At 41.7% G+C, this 17,771-nt stretch overlaps 1 protein-coding gene across 4 annotated transcripts in view; it reads right to left on the reverse strand.

Moving 5' to 3' along the window:
• The window catches only part of SS18 (SS18 subunit of BAF chromatin remodeling complex), a 34,870-nt gene extending 18,445 nt beyond the window's left edge, over positions 1 to 16,425 (reverse strand). Inside the window, exons 1-4 of one of the 4 annotated variants that reach the window (XM_054985135.1) lie at positions 16,034 to 16,425; positions 11,246 to 11,322; positions 7,551 to 7,635; positions 4,900 to 5,053 (exon numbers count right to left, since the gene is read on the reverse strand). In XM_054985135.1, coding sequence (XP_054841110.1) covers positions 4,900 to 5,053; positions 7,551 to 7,635; positions 11,246 to 11,322; positions 16,034 to 16,102 — 385 coding nt within the window. In that variant the 5' untranslated portion in view covers positions 16,103 to 16,425. The remainder of the gene's footprint in view (positions 1 to 4,899; positions 5,054 to 7,550; positions 7,636 to 11,245; positions 11,323 to 16,033) is intronic. The other 3 variants (XM_054985137.1, XM_054985136.1, XM_054985138.1) reach the window with 3 other exon arrangements.
• Positions 16,426 to 17,771: the final 1,346 nt, after the last annotated feature.

Raw genomic sequence — 17,771 nt, forward strand, 5'->3', positions numbered from 1 at the left:
AATATAACCTGTATGGAATCTGAACTGAGCATGTTTGTGAAAGAATACTCAGTCAGGGAAAGAGAGGCCAGCTGTGTGCTGCCTGAGCAGGTTTATTATTTCTGTGAATGAGAGTCAGAGAAAGAGAGGCTAGCTGTGTGCTGCCTGAGGAGTTTTAAGCATTTCTGTGAGAGAAATATTGAGTCAGAGAAAGAGGCTAACTGTGTGTGAAGCCTTAGAAGAGATCTGTGTAAATGAGAGTAAATGAAGTAACTTTAAGAACCGAGAACTATTTTATGAAACCGATACCCTTCTTGAAAAAATAAAAGTTTATTTTGTTTTTATTATATCCCAGAGTAGCTGTCATTGCTATATCCCATTCCTATCCTCAGGGCCACATAGAACCACGAAGGAGCCTGACGCTTAGGCACGATACAAAAGGGAAAACTTAAATAAAATATCTTGGAATATTCCTGGTCGCAGCAAACTACCAAGAGGGTGTTAAGGGAAAGATAAAAGGCAAAATCTACCCAAGAGAGTAAAGGGTCGTAACACATTCCTATATTATAATTGGACTTAAAGTAGTTAAATACTGTAGCGAAGCACAGGCATCAAGCTAGTATACAATAAATCCCGATGGCCACATTCAGATTTCATGACAAACAGGAGTCAGACTGAATACTTCTGAAATAAGGAATTGTTCTGGGGGTGGGGTCATGAGGTACAATACACAAACATAATCAAGAGCCAGACTCATTCCTGTCACAACTATCATCTATTCATGCACCATTATCTTCTTTTCTGGCCACAGAACTAGCTTGCTCATATGAGCAACTTAACAATGCAAGCTGAGAAATGGCTAAATATCAACCCACCACAGTATGTAATTCTTCTGACAGGATACAGAGCAAGTATATAATTGACAGATTAATTTTATTCTAATTATTATTCACACATTACTCTATTAATGAGTACGACAGCCACTACAGTGCTTGCCTACCACTGTCCTTGTCCTGCACTGGCAGGCAAGGAACAAAGTCTCTCTGCTGCTATCACACCTCAGTCCTACACAGACTGCATTCTTCACTCATATTGGTGGGACAGCAACAGCTTGCTCAAGAGCAGACTAATAGGAGAGGCTCCAGTCCTCTAAGGGACATGAAGAGGAGCATTAAGGGAAAGCATTGCAGCCCAGTGTTTCTGTTCATGGAGAAGAGCCACTATCACAGTAAGTTACTGCTACTTAAAAAAAGGGCCATGTACTACAAATTGGGGGGATGAGGTATCAACCCTTGCTGAATGTACAATGTAAAGTGCTGAAAGCATTTTTTTTTTTTTTACAGAAACTAAAACAGTCAGAAGTAGTCACTTACGGTGACAGAACAACTTATTTGTTTAATATCTGTGCTTCATGCTGACCTGGCTGCCAAGTTTGTTGCTAGTCTGCATTTTTGGATCCATTCTTAGACTCCTTCAGTCCACTTACTCCAGCAGATGTTGATAGAACCCTTATGGCTGTAAAGCCCACCATCTGCTCATTGGACACCTGCCCCTCTTGGCTAATTAAATCCTGTTGTGATGTGGTGGGAAGCCTCTTGCAAGCAATTATTAACTGATATCCGGCTTCAGCTAGACAAAGGTGGTTGTGCACTGCTAATTTTATTAGAAGTTGGCAGTTTAACACAGCTGACCATTTGGTCCTGGTCAACAGCCTAGACTCACTGGGGGCAAGAGCTGCTGCCTTACAATGGTTTGCCTCTTTCCTCCAATGATGCTCAATGAGGGTGGTCATTGGGGATGAGATTCATCCTGACAGGAACTACACTGGATGCCACTAGTATGCTGATGACACCCAACTCTAACTTGTACTTGAGAAGTAACTAGAAGCAGATATCTCTTCCTTGGCCCAATGCCTGGATGCTGGAGTGGAGTGGCTGACATTAAATCATTTGAAAACTGAGATCCTATGGCTGGGAAGGACTTCTGCTGTGGGGAATCTGTCACCTCTATTACTCGATGGAGGCTAACTTTCTACTGTGGTCTCTGTGAAGAGTTTGGGGGTCTGGTTTAATTCTAAGCTTTCCACAGACAAACAGGTGTCCATGATGGCTAGAAAAGCATTTTTCTATCTTCACCAAGCCAAACAACTTTCCCCATATCTATCTCAGTCCAACCTTGCCACATTGATCAATGCAACGGTCACCTCTTGTTTAGACTAATGCAACTTGCTCTACATAGGGCTACTCTTGAAGATGCTCCAGAGACTTTAGGTACTACAGAACGTGACTGCTAGACTGCTGACCCAGTCACCATGGTCAGCTCATATAACACTGATTTGAAGCAGCTGCACATGTGCCTCCGGAAGCTCACAAGCAGAACACAAAGGCCATTAAGCCTCTGGATCCAATTCAAGGTGCTAGTCCTCATCTTTAAAGTCCTTCACGGTCTGGGACCCTCATACCTTTGGGTCCACCTCTCCTATTATGAACACCCCCCACCCACCCCCGGCTTGGTTCAACTTCACAGGCCTTGCTGGTAGTTCCTGATCCCAGGGTGGCACAACATTCTTCTACCAGGAAGACAGCCTGACAGATGATTGTGGTGCCTTCCCCTTGGAATGCACTTGTGCTCAGCAGGATGATCTTTCAGATATTCTGTAAGGCAGACGTATTCCAGCATGCTTTTGCTGTCTAATATTCTTCTGTGAGACAGAGCAAATTTGCTGTGCATTTTATCTAGCTGCAATTTTTATGTTATTCACAGGGTTTTTATAGGCTGGGGTTGGAACTAGAGTGGTTTTAAATTATTTTAATTAGGTTGTTTTGTTGTGATTTTATTGATTTTTGTATTGATTTTAGCTGTTATGATAGTTGTGAAACGCTTCGAGACCTTGACTGAAGAAAAGTGGTATAAAAATTTAATAAACAAACATTTAAACGCACATTCAGTTTATATAGTTATTTGTTCAGATATATGACCAACTGCCTTCCTACTCAAAACTGTCTAGTTTACATTTTTTCCAGCAACGGTTATTCATGTGCCTCTGAAAGCTCACAAACAGGACACAAAGGCAAAAACTTCTTTCCTTGTAGAAATTAATTCTAGTATCTTCAGTCATTCAAATATTCCCTTCTTCAACAATGTTTCATAGAATGATGGCTGTGCAACTTCAGGTGCCCTTAGAGGAAACAAACTAGTCGATCCATTTTAACCCAGCTTCCAACCTGGTTTTGGGACTTGTAACCCTTACAGATTGCTTTGGCTGGGATAGATATAGGGGCAGGGCAACTCTGTGCATTCTCTTGGTGGCTTCTTATATCATTGACCATGGTGTCTTCCTTGTCTAAAGATGAGTATCTGGGGCAATGTACTTTAGTGGTTATGTTCCTGTCTGCCTGGCTGGAACCAGAAAATGATGATAGAAGACGGGGCTGGCACTTAATATAGATTTTAATTGTTTTTGATACTGCTGATTTTGTTAAAAGGAGCATTTGTTTTTTATTTTTATTACCATTATAGTTTTGATTATTTTAGTTTTTAATTTGCTATAGTCTGCTTAGAGGCTTCATTTTATGGAAGGAATGGTGAGATATGTGTTCAAGCTAGCTATATGAATAACAAACATGAAATTGCTAAAAGAGACTATACTGAGATTTGTAGTTTAATGCCATCAGTATGCTGATGATATGCAGCTATTTCTTCTTTTTAACACAATTTGGAAAGGCAGAGAATGTTGTGTCACTGCCTGGAGTCGATAATGATCAAGATAAGGGCCAGTCAACTGAAGATCAGTCCAGCCATAGATGAGGTTCTTTTGCTTAACAATGAGGCATGTTTCCTCTGAAAGATCAGGCTTGTGCTTAGGGATCTATTGGGTCCATCTCTGAAAATGGACATTCAGGTATCATTGTGAAATGCAGTACCCTTAACCAGTTTCAGTTAGTTCACTTGCTGTATTCCTTCTTACTTAGGAAACATTGTAATCACATCCAGACTAGATTACTACAATGACTGAAAACTGCAGAAACTTAAAATGGTGTAGAAAGCTACAGGTCAATCTGCATGGGACATCTCTCACCAGTTTTAAAAGAACTTTCTTATCTGTAGATTTGTTTGTGAGCACAATTAAGAGTACTGGTGCTTACTTGTACAGCCTTAAGCAGTCTGTGACTGTGATAACTTAAGGATAGCCATCTCCTACATGAAGGCCTTTCTATGTGTCCCAGTTCAATGGGAGAGAGACTCAGCTGTGTGAGATGGGGCTTTTCCAGTAGTGGCACCTCGGCTACAGAACTCCCTCTCTTTAGTATCAAGTCAAAGTATTTTAATTTATTGAAGAATTTGGTGTTCGCAAATTTCTTGCTTCTTAAGCAAGCTGGTCACTTATTTGTCTTGCTGTTGCTCTGATGGATTTATCTTTAACTGCTGCCAAAGTTTATTTTATTTAGGGTATCACATTTTTATTTACTATGTGAATGTTTAGAAGCTTTATTGCTGCTTTGTTTTGTATTGGTACATGTTAATTACACTGCCTTGAGAGCCTCAGCTAGTAGGTGGCTCTAAAAATTCAATCATGGAGTTGCAACAGTTTCTGATAATTTCCTTAAAGAAGAATTTATATTTATCCAGCCATAGGCCAATGCCTTTCTTCAATAAGCCTTCTAAACACAGCTGCACTGCATGGTTTCAGACAGACTAAATTTAGCCTGTTCTGATCAGAGCTACACCAAAGCCCAAGGGCAGCCTGATAAACACAGAATACAGGTCACGCAGCTCTGTAGCTAACAAACACTAAAAGAGCTTGTACTCGGGGGCATTCAAAGCAGTTTTGTCATCAACAATCTTCTGTCCCTTGAGCCCACATGCTGTTTCAGTTGCTGAGCAACCCTGATGTTAATGTCTTCTAGGAGAGAAACTTACCAGGCATCTGGCCATTCATCTGGTTTTGCATGTGTGGTGCAGGAGGGCCCCCACCTACCATCCCATCTGAACCCATATTGTGAGAACGTGGAGGAGGAGGAGGGCCACTCTGATTCATCCCTCCTGGACCCATGGGCATATTCTGTGTGGGTGGCTGAAAGACAATTCATTAAAGCAAAAGCAATTAGCCCAACAAATATACTGTAGGTACACGTGGCACAAAAACTAAGATGAACACGGTACAGAGGAAAGCAGTAAAAGCAGTCACTGTTAGGAGGCGGTTGATTCGGGTTTCCGCAAAAATACCTTAATTCCGAAGCGGCAAGCCACTTCGGAATTAAGGCACTTTACTCACTTCGGTATGCTCCGTAAATATTTGGAGCATACTGAAGCGAGGGGGGCAACTATCCACCCCTACCCCCCCCACCCCTGGGGAACCCCTCCACCCCCATCCACTTACCTGGCATGAGGGTCAGCTGTGCTGTGGGCCACTGCCACGGCGGCAGCACGAGGCTGCTGTAACGGCCTGGAGCCTCCAGGCCGTCGCAGCCTCGTGCCGCCGCCTGAGCCTCCGGGGCATTGAGGAAGGCCGGAGCTGCCTCCTCCGGCCTTCCTGCCCTTCAAATGGCTGTGGCGCGCCAGCGCCGCAGTGGCCATTTGAGGAGCAGGAGGGGCTTTCTCCGCCTCCTCCGGCCCTTCCTGCCTCTCAAATGGATGCTGTGGCACCAGCACGCTGCGGCCATTTGAGGGGCAGGAAGGGCCGAATGAGGCAGCTCCAGCCTTCCCCAATGCCCCACAGGCTCAGGTGGCGGTGGCTGCTGACAACAAGGTAGGTGGGCATGGGGTGGGTGGGGGGTGGGAATGCTTAGAATGTAATCTGCTTTGAGTCTCAGAGAGAAAGACAGATTAACACTGGCATTTTAATCTGTTACTTGTCATTTTTGTATAGTTGCAAACGTTTTGTTGAAGTAAAAAGATGCTGATCTGAAACGCTTTTATAATCATTGGCATGATACATGGTGTTTTCAAATTTAGACATCTCATATAAACAAATTATTAAATCCATTCCCACAGAAAACAAAATAGAAAGCTGAGTTTTCCTGCAATAGTGGGCAGGAAAAAAAATTACCACGCTTTTTGTTTGTGCAGAGGAGGGAAGCTGCAATCCACAAGTATGTCCAAGGATACCAACTACAGGCATTAAGGGCAAGCAACTAGAAATTTCATTGGAGTAAAACAATCTAATGAGTGTCAGATAAACATAATTTCATTGCCAGGAGAAATAATTACCAATGTATGAATAGAAAGTCTGAATTCACAAGTCAATTCTGTGGGATTCAATGGATATTTTTAGTTACTATAAAAAGTTTTTTTTAACGTTAATTATTATAATACTTACATATGTTAATAAGTAGCATATATAGCACATACACATGCACACACTTCTCCTTCCAATAGTTTTAAAGGAAAAGGGTGGGTGGATAAAATTTATAGAAAAGATAATTTGATAACCCCCCTGCCCCCGCCCCCCCCCCCACACACACACTATGATTTTTACGTTTCAGAGACACTCAGTTTAGAACATATACAATTAGCCTTGTTAAAAAAGAAAGAACAGCAGCAGTATATATTTCCCCTGAGAGCATAGTTGAAGAAACAGCTTTTTATTTACCGTATACAGCTATAAAATAAAATAAATGTATTAAAAGATGCAGCATACACCAGTCTTTAAATCTTGAGCTGTTTTTTAAAATGCAGATCTACACATTTCGTCTACTTCTCCCTTCACATGTAAAACTTAGCTTCAAGCCTTCTGTTTCAATCTCACTTCAGCCATGAATTCACTGGGCAGTTTGCCCAAGGCCACAATTTCACCTCTCCCCATCCCACAATAGGAGGATTACAACAGCATTCTTCCTTACAAGGTTATTGTAAGATTTACAATGCATGATCTACTTTATTTATGGTGAGGCTTTCTTGCTGAGAGAGTGAATTACAATTTTTTTTAAAAATGTAATCCTACAGCATGACATCCCATGAACAATGAAACTGGAGCAGTATTACAGAATTAGAAGACAATGCATCTGATGATATTATTTGATGAGTACGAGGCATTCTGATTACCTTTAAAGCATTAAATATTATTTGTCGGCTTTTTTCTTTTAATGCAATTTCTCCACCTTGTTTCACACTAAATATAAAAAAAGTTTGACCAATGACAAAATGCGAATTCTAGACCATTTCCCCCCTCTCTGCACTGCCCTTCACTTTCACTTGCTTGCCTTCCTCTCAAAATTATGTAGTAACCTTTGATACTGTTAGCTATAACTTTGGGAGACCTTGCAGAAACTAACAGAGCAGTTACTGCTAATGGCAATTGCTTATTAACTCCAAGATGTTCCTTATTACGGGATCTCTCAGTGGTGGTTCTTGTTCCACTGCTAGACTTCTAATGACATAACACTGATAGGGAATAATTTTGTATCATCATTACATGGCACCAAATGGTTTTCTTTAACTCCATTCAAGGCTGCATCTATACTTAGCATGTGATCACTATAAAGGATCAGTGCTGGAGACAGGACTAGCAAAATACAGTACTTATTTAAGTATTTCTTTTATGTATCACACAGTATTTTTCAGATACTCACTGGAGGCAATATACTTTGCATATTCTGATTGGAATCTGCTATTGTTGCTAGATAGACCAAGTTTGTATGCAACAACTGCTGATACCTGTTAAAGAGGAACAGAGAAGAGCATGTCAAATACAGAAACAGTCAGGAATTCTCATTGGACCGCTGTCTAACACCACACTTTACCCATTACAATGGTAACCTGTCATTTAGGGTACAATAATATGATGTGTTTAATGCTGTCCTCAGAAACTTCAGCTGGTAAAAAATGCAGCAGTTCATCTGCTGCCAAGGGAGACTAAAGTGCCTCCTCCTATAGAGTCGACTCCAAAGCTAACTGGCAACTACTGCCAGACTGGTGGTGCTGTTTTTAAAATTCAAAACCTCCAATAACCAGCGCCCTGCATACCTGATAAAATCCTTTCTCCCACTGATATCTAACTATTTCCTGAGATTGAACACATTAAAATGATGTGGCAACATCCCATCTGCAGGCCTAAAAACTATAGAGTTAAATTTCATACCCTACTAACTCCCCCTGCCCCAATATTTTTATGTTTTGTAACTAAGGCTTTGGGGATCAACTTCATCTTCTAATCCACAATGAGGATAATACCTGGGCTCAGGGTGTCACCTTGCATTCATTTAGCCTTAGGGTTGCTAAAGTCCAGGTAAGATTTAGAGATCTCTGAAATTACACTGATCTCCAGACTACAGACACCAGTTCTCCCGGAGAAAATGACTGCTTTGATGGGTGGACTTTAAGCCATTTTACCCCACTGAGGTACCTCCTCTCCCCAGGGTCTGCCCCAAACCTTCAGAAATTTCCTTCTAGTTCAACCCCCTGCCCAATGCAGGATGCGAATAAAGCATCCCTGACAAATATTCATCCAGCCTCTTCTTGAAAACTGCCAGTGAAGGGGAGCTCACCACCTCTCTAGGCAGCTGATTCCACCTTTGAACTACTCTGACTGTGAAAAGGTTTTTCCTAATATCTAGCCGGTATCCTTCTGCATGTAATTTAAGCCTGTTGCTTCAGCTCCTATCCTCTGCTACCAAATGGAACAGCTCCTTGCTCTCCTCCAAATGACAGCCTTTCAAAAATTTAAAGAGAGCAATCATGTCCCCCCTCAATCTCCTCTTCTCCAAACTAAACATTTCCAAGGCCCTCAGCCTTTCCTCATAGGACTCAGTCTACAGACTCCTGATCATCCTCGTCGCTCTCTTCTGCACCTTCTCAATTTTGTCCTCATCCTTTTTGAAGTGATGCCTCCAGAACTGCACACAGTACTCCAGGTGCGGCCTAACCAGGACAGTATAGAGAGGGACTATGACCTCCTGCGATTTTGATGCAATGGCCCTTTTGACACAACCCAAGACAGAGTTTGCCTTTTTTGCCACCACATCACACTGACTACTCATATTTAGTTTACAGTCCACTCTTACCCCAAGATCTCTATCACACACACTACTACCCAGAAGTGTATCCCCCATCTAGTATTTGTGCTTCACATTTTTGTGGCCCAGATATAATACTGTGCACTTATCTATGTTGAATTGCATCCTGTTCACAACTGCCCACTACTCCAGAGTATTCAGGTCATGTTGAATTTTAACTATCTTCTTGGGTGTTTGCCATTCCTCCCAATTTAGTATCATCAGCAAATTTAATGAGTAGCCCGTTTACCCCTTCATCCAGATCATTGATAAAAATATTGAAAAGGATCGGGCCCAAAACCAAGCCCCGAGGCACCCCACTAGACACCTCCCTCCAATCTGATGAAATGCTCTTGACCACCACTCTTTGGGTGCAGTCCTCTAACCAGTTCCCTATACACCGAACTGCCCTATAGTAGAAACTCTACTTAATAACATAACATTCTGTTTATATACCGCCCTTCAGGACAACTTATCATCCACAGAGTGGTTTACAAAGTGTTATTATTTATTTTATTTATTTATTGCATTTCTAGACCGCCCTCCCTGTCAGACAGGCTCATGGCAGTATAACAACATACAATTTGCAACATACAATTTAAGAACAATAAAAACATTGTAAACATTAAAACACTATTCCATATACAATAAAAATTTCTTAAATTAGCAGATATAAATATTAAAATACAGTGTTTTAGGCACAGGGCTTGGCTCTTACATCATGCCCCGTGTCACACTTATGAGCTCTTGCATGGGTGGTAGACGGTCTTCAGTGGTATGGCCGGCAAGAGGACAGCCTAGCCCCCACCAAATGCTTGGTGGACCATCTCCATCTTACAGGCCCAGCGGAAAGATAACAAATCCTCACGAAATTATCCTCATGGCAATCACCCTGTGAGGTGGGTGGGGCTGAGAGAATTCCAAGAAGCTGTGATCCACTCAGCTGGCTTCAATCGTAGTGGGTAATCAAACCCAGTTCACTAAACTGGCTCTCAGTTGCCCTGCTATGAGGAGATTATAGGCTTGAAGTAGCCACATGGTAGGCTTGATGAAAACAACTAAGAAATAGGTTTATTTCAGTGGTTGTGTGTGCGGGGCTTTGTTTTCTGCCCATTAAGCACAACTTACTTGCCTTCCTCTCTGGGAACCTTGCAAGTAGGATTGCTAAGCGTCCAGTATTTTCAGTCCATTTTCCTGGACAGTCCAAGAAAATACTGAACTGTCTGGGTGAAAACCAGACAACTGGCAACCCAACTTGCAAGTAAGACAAAGGCTACGTTTCCACAGATATCTTGATTTGCAACTCAATCTTTTAGCTATTATGCTACACAGAAACAAAAGTTAGCTTCTGAAGGGCAATCATCTCTCAATCAATTGCTCAAAAGATAGCCCTGCAACAATGCCACATACTTCAACAAATCAGCTTTGAAAGTAGCAGTCCTAACGTTGGCAACATGTACCAGAGTCAGTATTGTCAACTCAGATTGTAGTAGCTCTCTAGTATCTCAGGAAGAGGTCTTTCACATCACTTACTATTACAGGGCGCTGCTGTAGCATAGTAGTTCAGTGGCTGGGCTGCAAATCAGCACTCTGCTGATTTGAGTCCCATGACTGCCATGAGCTCAGCAGGTGGCCTTGGGTAAGCCACTCCTCTCAGCCCCAGGTCCCCAGCTGTATTGTGGGGATAGTAACAACATTGTCTTTGTACACCACTCTGTGCATGGCACTATTCTGTTCAGAAGGGTGGTATATAAGCACACTATTATTATTGTTGTTGTTGTTAATTCTTTTAACTGGAGATGTCAGACACCAAACCTAGGACTTTCTGTGTGCCAAGCAGATGCTAGGTGTAGCACCTGTCAAGCTGGAATTCCCTTCCTTCGTAATTAATTCTCCCCAGCTAGATGTGCTAAAATGTACTATTAGCTATGAACTGTTCTGTTATTTCCATATGTTTCCTGGGCTGCCCTGGTAATAGTACTGATGAAGTACAGGCTGTTTCCTTAACTTGCCTAGTCAATATTTTATCAACCCGACAGTCTGAGTCATGTGACAGATCAGTGATTTTAGCAAGCTACCTGCCTCAAAAGTTTACATGTGCTGTCTAGGCGCCTTATTATAATGCTGTAGCTTGTATTGGTGCAGACTTCCCCATATACCTCCCATCCACCTGCTTGCGCAAACTACCAGTTCCACACATGCAGCAGGTTCTTTAGAGCACAGCTCAGGTGCAACAAGAGTGAACATGAACCACATTCATATAATAAACTTACTGAGAACATTCTGATGTCTTCCCTTTATTCTGATAGTCCATTATACACTGAATAAGGTGGTTGTTTTCATCCAACATCTGAAATAATAAAACCAGATTCTTAGGACACAGTAAATGCAGTCTAATGTCCACTAAACGCTGTTCTCTTGTTCATGTTTTAATACTATTGCAGTAGAGTTTATTCATTTTATTTTAAATGCTGGTTGGTTCATTGGTTTTTTAGATTTTGTTTTCAGGGAACAGATGCTAGAACACAAGCTGGAAGCCCATTTCCAGCTATTTTCCTTAATTACTTGACAATTTTCAAAAACTTTTTTTGTCAAAATTTAGCAAACAGTCCATTTTTCATACTGTTGCTACCTACCATAGTGATGGGACTGGTGATCCCAAGTACACTTGTAGTTTGTTTCTGTCCAGAATGTGAACTTAGCTAACCTCTTTTAGAATATCTTAGGTTCAGTATTTCATTACCATTTTCTTCTATGCGTTATCTTGTCTTGTGTAAATATGGGGTAAGAAAGATGAAGAAAATGGAGTGGAATAGTTTTTCTACTCCTTGTAAAAATGGGTAAAATGAGGACATAGAAGTATTATGATTATCAGAATTTATACCTAAAATTAGAACCTGGACCAATATTATTCTCTCACATAATTAGTAACCATTCTTGATTTAGAAGCAGCGAATTTGTTCAAGTAGTTTTATTTCACATCTGACCCTTCCTCACAACCATTTAAATGTGTTAGGGCTACAGCAAGCCATGACAAATTTTCTTTGGACCTAAGACCAAGGCCAAAAATTAAGGAGACCAGACCTCCATACCAAATACAATTTTTTCTGTCATATTAAGCAAGTGTAACGGTGCCTCTAAGTTATAAATGTGGTTACCAAATGGCCTGGAGAAAAATGTCTGGTTCCTTTAATAGAAGATTAAGGAGACATTAGTTAGCAGGTGGTGTTATTGACATCCATGGCACAAAAAGTTTTAACAGTCCATTTCCACACATTAAGCCTCTATTAAAGGGACAGGACTTTTTTCTCCACACTAATTGGCAACTCCAAATTCAGTAGGTCAGGGCATACTCTAAGAGGTAAGAACATCTGTTAGCTGTAACAAGCAGGGCCTTTACTGCAGTGGGCCCAAGGCTCTGGAATGCCTTCCTGAATAAAGCGCAAAGTTGGTTCTTCCTCTTCTTCTTTCATATGGGGTGCACAACATCTTGTGCATGTGAAAATGTTTTAGAGGTACAGACTAGGAAAATCTTGAAATCTTTTGCACAACTCCTTTATTCTCCTCCCGTACAGGAACTTGGCCCATATACAGGAACTAGGCCATTGGAATGAACATACATTCTTCCTCAGTTTTTCTCCACCTCTTATCTCCTTTCCCCTCTGTCATCTTCCTTGTCTTAAATTTTAGACTGCAAGTTCCTTGGGGCACGGTTTTGCCTTCTTGTGTTCTGTAAAGCATCATGCACACTGATTACTCTGTGTAATAATAAAACCTCATTTGATTCAGCTGAAAGTAAACAATCTGGGCTTGAACTAATGGGTTCCAATGGGAGAGCCGTATTAAGTTTGTGTCAACAAAAACAAGAATTCTATGGCACCTAAAAGACATGTATGTCTTTTTTTTTTGTATATTCAAGACTTTTTTTGCTTAAGTTGCTGTTTTAAGGCAGGCCAACTGCTACCACCAGACTTCTCTGTAACTAGAACAGAAGTACAAAAAAGAAAAATACCCAAGAATTTTTCTCTTTTTGAGCATTGAGTCCTTTGGGAGGACTCCATCTGCTCTATTATTTGCACTCTGAATTATTCCAATACCTCTGAAAGTTAGCTTGAAGACTGAAAGACTTGTTACTTCCTCTCCAGGCCAGGCTTCTCTGATATCCCCTCACCACCACACAAACACTTGAAGGGGGTGGTCTCTTACCTTAGCTCATCCCACCAAGCACAGCGACCTGCCTACTCCATCTTTCCCTCAGCTATGGAAGGAGAGAACCTAAGATCCCAACAAAGATAAAGGACAGCCTACAGTAACTGAGCTCTGTCTGCTCATATCCAAGTTCTGTGCTAGACATTTTGCAGGGCATTCCTTTTAAGGGCTACCCCCCTTCCCTCCTACTCCTTTTAAATTCTGCAATAGAATTTACAGGCTGAGAGCTTCCTAAACATTAGGTACCACTAGCAAACTTCAAGATGCAATGGCGACCTGATGCCCAGTGTAGTCAATGCCTGGAATAGTTTTGGTTTTTTAAGGAAGAAAATGAGCTGCAACCGATATCATATGATAACCATCAGAGCCATGAGGATTTTTCATCTCTACCCAATATTCCCATACTACTCAAATTCACAATAAGAATCAAATTAATAAAATTTTTATTTTAAATATCACTCAATAAGTTAGCTGTCAAAATTTTATTTCATAAAATTCCTTATACCAGCACTACCTTAGCTATTTTATGCAGACTTCTGCCAGAATTATACTACCACTTATGTAGCATTTTAGAGTGTTCAAAGTGCTTCACATATGTTACCTTTTGAAAAATGTACAACAAACTATAACATAGGCCAGTTTTAGCACCCCCAAAGCAGATGGCAGGGGAAATGGGGTTGAGAAAATGACTTTCCTGAAACCACCGATGGAGTATGACAAAGAAAAGGTTTCCATAGACTTCTTGATTTGAATCTTTTAGCTGTTATGCTGCACCAGAAACAGAATTTAGCTTCTAAAGGGCGATCACCTCTTGATCAGTTAGTTGCTCAAAAAATAGTCCTGCAATAATGCCACCCACTTCAATGAATCAAGTTTGAAAGTAGCAGTCCTAATTATTGCAACGTGTACCAACAAGAATTCCTATTAAGGCAAACTATTACTCTCATGAACTAAGCAAGACCAAAAGCCGCAACACCTACACATTTTCTACAGCAGTATTTCCAGTCATACAAGTTTTTCTACAGGCAGGTTTTACAAACTTCCCAACAGCAATATTGTAACGTACAAATGCTGCCTTCAAATATTGACCCCAATCCCACTGCCCTACCTAGCCTACCCAGAATAGCTGTAACCATATAGCATATTTTAATCCAACCCTTCCTCCAAAAGGACCAACAGCATACACAGTTCTCCCTTCCTCATTTTGTCTTAATAACTCTGTGAAGTAGGTTAAGCTGAAAGTGATGGCTCCAAGGCTGTCCAGTGGATGTTCTGGCATCGTGGCGATCTGAACCCAGGTCTCCCATATACTATTCCAACATCTTAACAATTAGATCACACCGATTCATATGCAATGTAATTTAACAAAGTCCTCAAGTTTTTGTCAGTTTTTGACAAGACAGAGCATTATTCTCTTCCCAATACAGAATGAGGCAATTCTAACCCAGTGAGTCTAATAAACGCACCTACCTACTTACACTAAAAATTTGAAACAGTATTCTCTCTTTAAAGCTACAGCTTCCCAACAAATTACTAAAGCTCTTGTGATAATTGAGATCAACATTTGTTTTCTTCAATTAACCTTATCTTTTAATATGGGATACATACATGTTTAGTGAGCACCCCCTAAACATCAAGTGGCTCAGATTCAAAGTGCTGCTTAGGAAGCCAAAGAATCATTTTGCAAATCTGGAAATCCTACATTTACACGCACAAAAAATTATGGTATTTCTTGCCTACCTTTCTCCTAAAGAGAGAAGGAAAACCTCAAAAAACGATATAAATAATTACTTTCTGTTAAAGTGCACTCTTTGAATGGTTTTCAAGAGGATCTTTATTTGGGAAATATCACCAGAAAGCAAGAAAAAAAGAATAGTAATACCTGTTATTCATACCTTTCCGACTTTAATGAATATACTAACACACAAAATACATCAAACACACCCATTTGTAGCACTTTTTAGAAAAAAAATTAAAGCAAGTTGTCTATAGCACCTTTCTGACTATTATACCTTTTTTAGTCTGCCCTCTCCCTGTGCCAAAGTCACATAATCAGAGAGTCAAATCTGACACCTTATTGTGCATGTGGCAAGACTTCTCCATCATCCAAAACAGTGGTTATAGCATTACCTGGATTCCACTGATGCCTTCACTTCTCCTTGTCTGTACCCTATGACCCTTTTTCATATACACTCAGCCTTTTCTTCTTTCCAGCAATATCTGACTACTTGCTGTAGTAACTTTATATATTCTCTACTAGGTGTAAAGTTAAAAAGAGCTGATGTGAGCCACAAACTCAGGAAGTGGGGCTCGAAAACCAATTCTCCCTCCCAACCCACAGATGAACATTACCGAAGTTCACAAGATTCCTTTTTGTCTTGCTAAAACTTTCTAATCAGGCTACCCCCACTGGAACTTGAAACCAATCAAAGTATTGGGGTGGGGAAGGAAAGAATCATAAAACTGGCCTACCTTTCAAAGTTGTTGCAAGGGCTATTGACACAAAATACTTTGTTAAGTCTTTCTGTCCTGTGCTTCCGTCCTGCTCTATTTTGAAATAATACATGAAATACTTGAACGTAAGTACTTAGCCGTTGGGGGGGGGGGCATAAGAACATCAAGGACTACTTTTGTCATCCCTGGGAATGTGACTTCTCAGTAACCTCCGCCTCCCTCCGCACGCGACCACTGGAGATAGAATGGGAGCCACTAGGATGGCAGGCCCACAATCCAGTCCACCCCATCCCTACCCTCTTCTAACCCTCTCTTCACAGAGGAAGAAAGGAGAACACAGCCAAGCCGAGGCCCCCTCTCTGATCTCAGCAGCCTCCAGACTAGGCCCCGCAACCCACCTTCTGGATAGCCGCCGGCGTTATCTCGCCTTTCCCCCGCTGCCTGGGTGCCGCGAACGCCACCGACATCTTGGGGCCCGCGCGAGAAGGACTCCGCCACGCACGCAAGAGGCCCCTCGCCCAACCTTCCTCCGCCTCTGAGGCGGCGGCAAAGACTTGGAAGCCAAGCGAACTGGAGGAGGAAGCGGTTGCCCGTTGGGCCGCACCACTCGCGTCCTAAAAAGAGGGGGGGCGGAAGCTATGTCGTTGCTGAAGCCCGCGGCAACAACCCGAAGTCTAGGTACCGCGGCCGGACCGTATAGATGTTATTCAGCATTGGCAGCTTTGTTGAAAGAACAGCGTCTTCGCAGAGAACTGAAGCACGCTGTGGTAGCTGCCCCCCCTTCTTCTAATGATGGCACTTTCCTACCCGACCTTCTTAGGGCACTGAGAACGGCAACAAATGCTATCGCCTGAGCAGTGGGGGCGACCGAGAGGTTGACGATCGGCGCTTTGTTCCTTCGTCAGTGGTCCGGCCCCTTTTTCTGACTAGCTGATTTTCCCTCAGGGGTGCCGAGAGATCTTCGGCAAATGCGTTTTCAGTAAAAGGGACTTTAGCTGCCTACTTCACTGAGCGGGGAATTTCTAAGTCGTGATCCTTCATTGTAACTGAGGTTGTTAAGGATAGCGTAAACGCACGCACTTGTTCAGGCTGCCAGCTTTTCTTCATAGGGCTACTTGTGTCTTTCCTTGGTACACAACAAGCAGCGTCACCAGGTGAATTTTCCCCCCATCGTGGCTGGCTAAAGTGCATCGGCTTAAGTTCTCTTGTCACTTAGGTAGACTTGCCAACTTGCTTCGGCCAGAGCTCGTGTGTTGACATTTGTTCTATACGGTGATGAGGAACGCTTCCCTTGCTAAGGGAGTGTTAAAGGGCGAGCACTGCAGCAAAAATATATTTTCACTGACCTAAATCCCAGTCGCCCTTAAGCAGGCTTAGTGAATCAACTCCCTGGTTTCAACAACGCTATATAATTCCAGAGGAGGAGCACTGCTAGCTTGTTGCTGCAGAAGGGTTTTTTAAAAAGACACAACAAAACTGTTGAACAATCTACAAACTCAACTATTCTTGAGGCAGAAAAGCCTTAGTAATAAAATGGGGCAACTGATGCCCCATAGTAATAAAAATACATGTAACTAAGTGATAATGTGCTGTCCATTTGCTAAGGTTGAGAAAGGGAAAACGAAAGCCCAGCTTCTGCTTTTAACAACAGAAATTAGGTGATAATTTTCACAGCGTGGAGAGAAATTCAGCATGAATACAGAAAATAATATACCAGGTGGTAGCCTAGTTCAAGTGGTTAGCTGTACTGTTTTGTTCAACAGGTAGGAAAATCTTGCCATACTTCTGCACCCATCAGAAATAGGGAGAGAGATGCACACTGGGTGATGACAGCATGGATGATCAACTTACCAAGTGGTTATATGCACACTTGGGGAAATTGCTACTTGGTAAAAGATTATCACCTTCACTCATCATCACTAATGGACGTCTGTACACCAATCCATGATTAAAAGTATAACTACAAAACCTGCTGCTTGTAGTAGGGTACCTCACCCTTGTTAGTAAGAAGGCCGGCTCTTTTCCTATTTTTTTTAATAAGGTTATACTTGTCTTCTCTTGGTATATATTTCTTCTTCATTTACAAATGAAAAGGAAAAACTATGCTTCCACATAAATAATGGAATCCAGCAGCAA

This window comes from Eublepharis macularius, chromosome 7 (assembly GCF_028583425.1).
Source record: "Eublepharis macularius isolate TG4126 chromosome 7, MPM_Emac_v1.0, whole genome shotgun sequence".
NCBI lineage: Eukaryota > Metazoa > Chordata > Lepidosauria > Squamata > Eublepharidae > Eublepharis > Eublepharis macularius.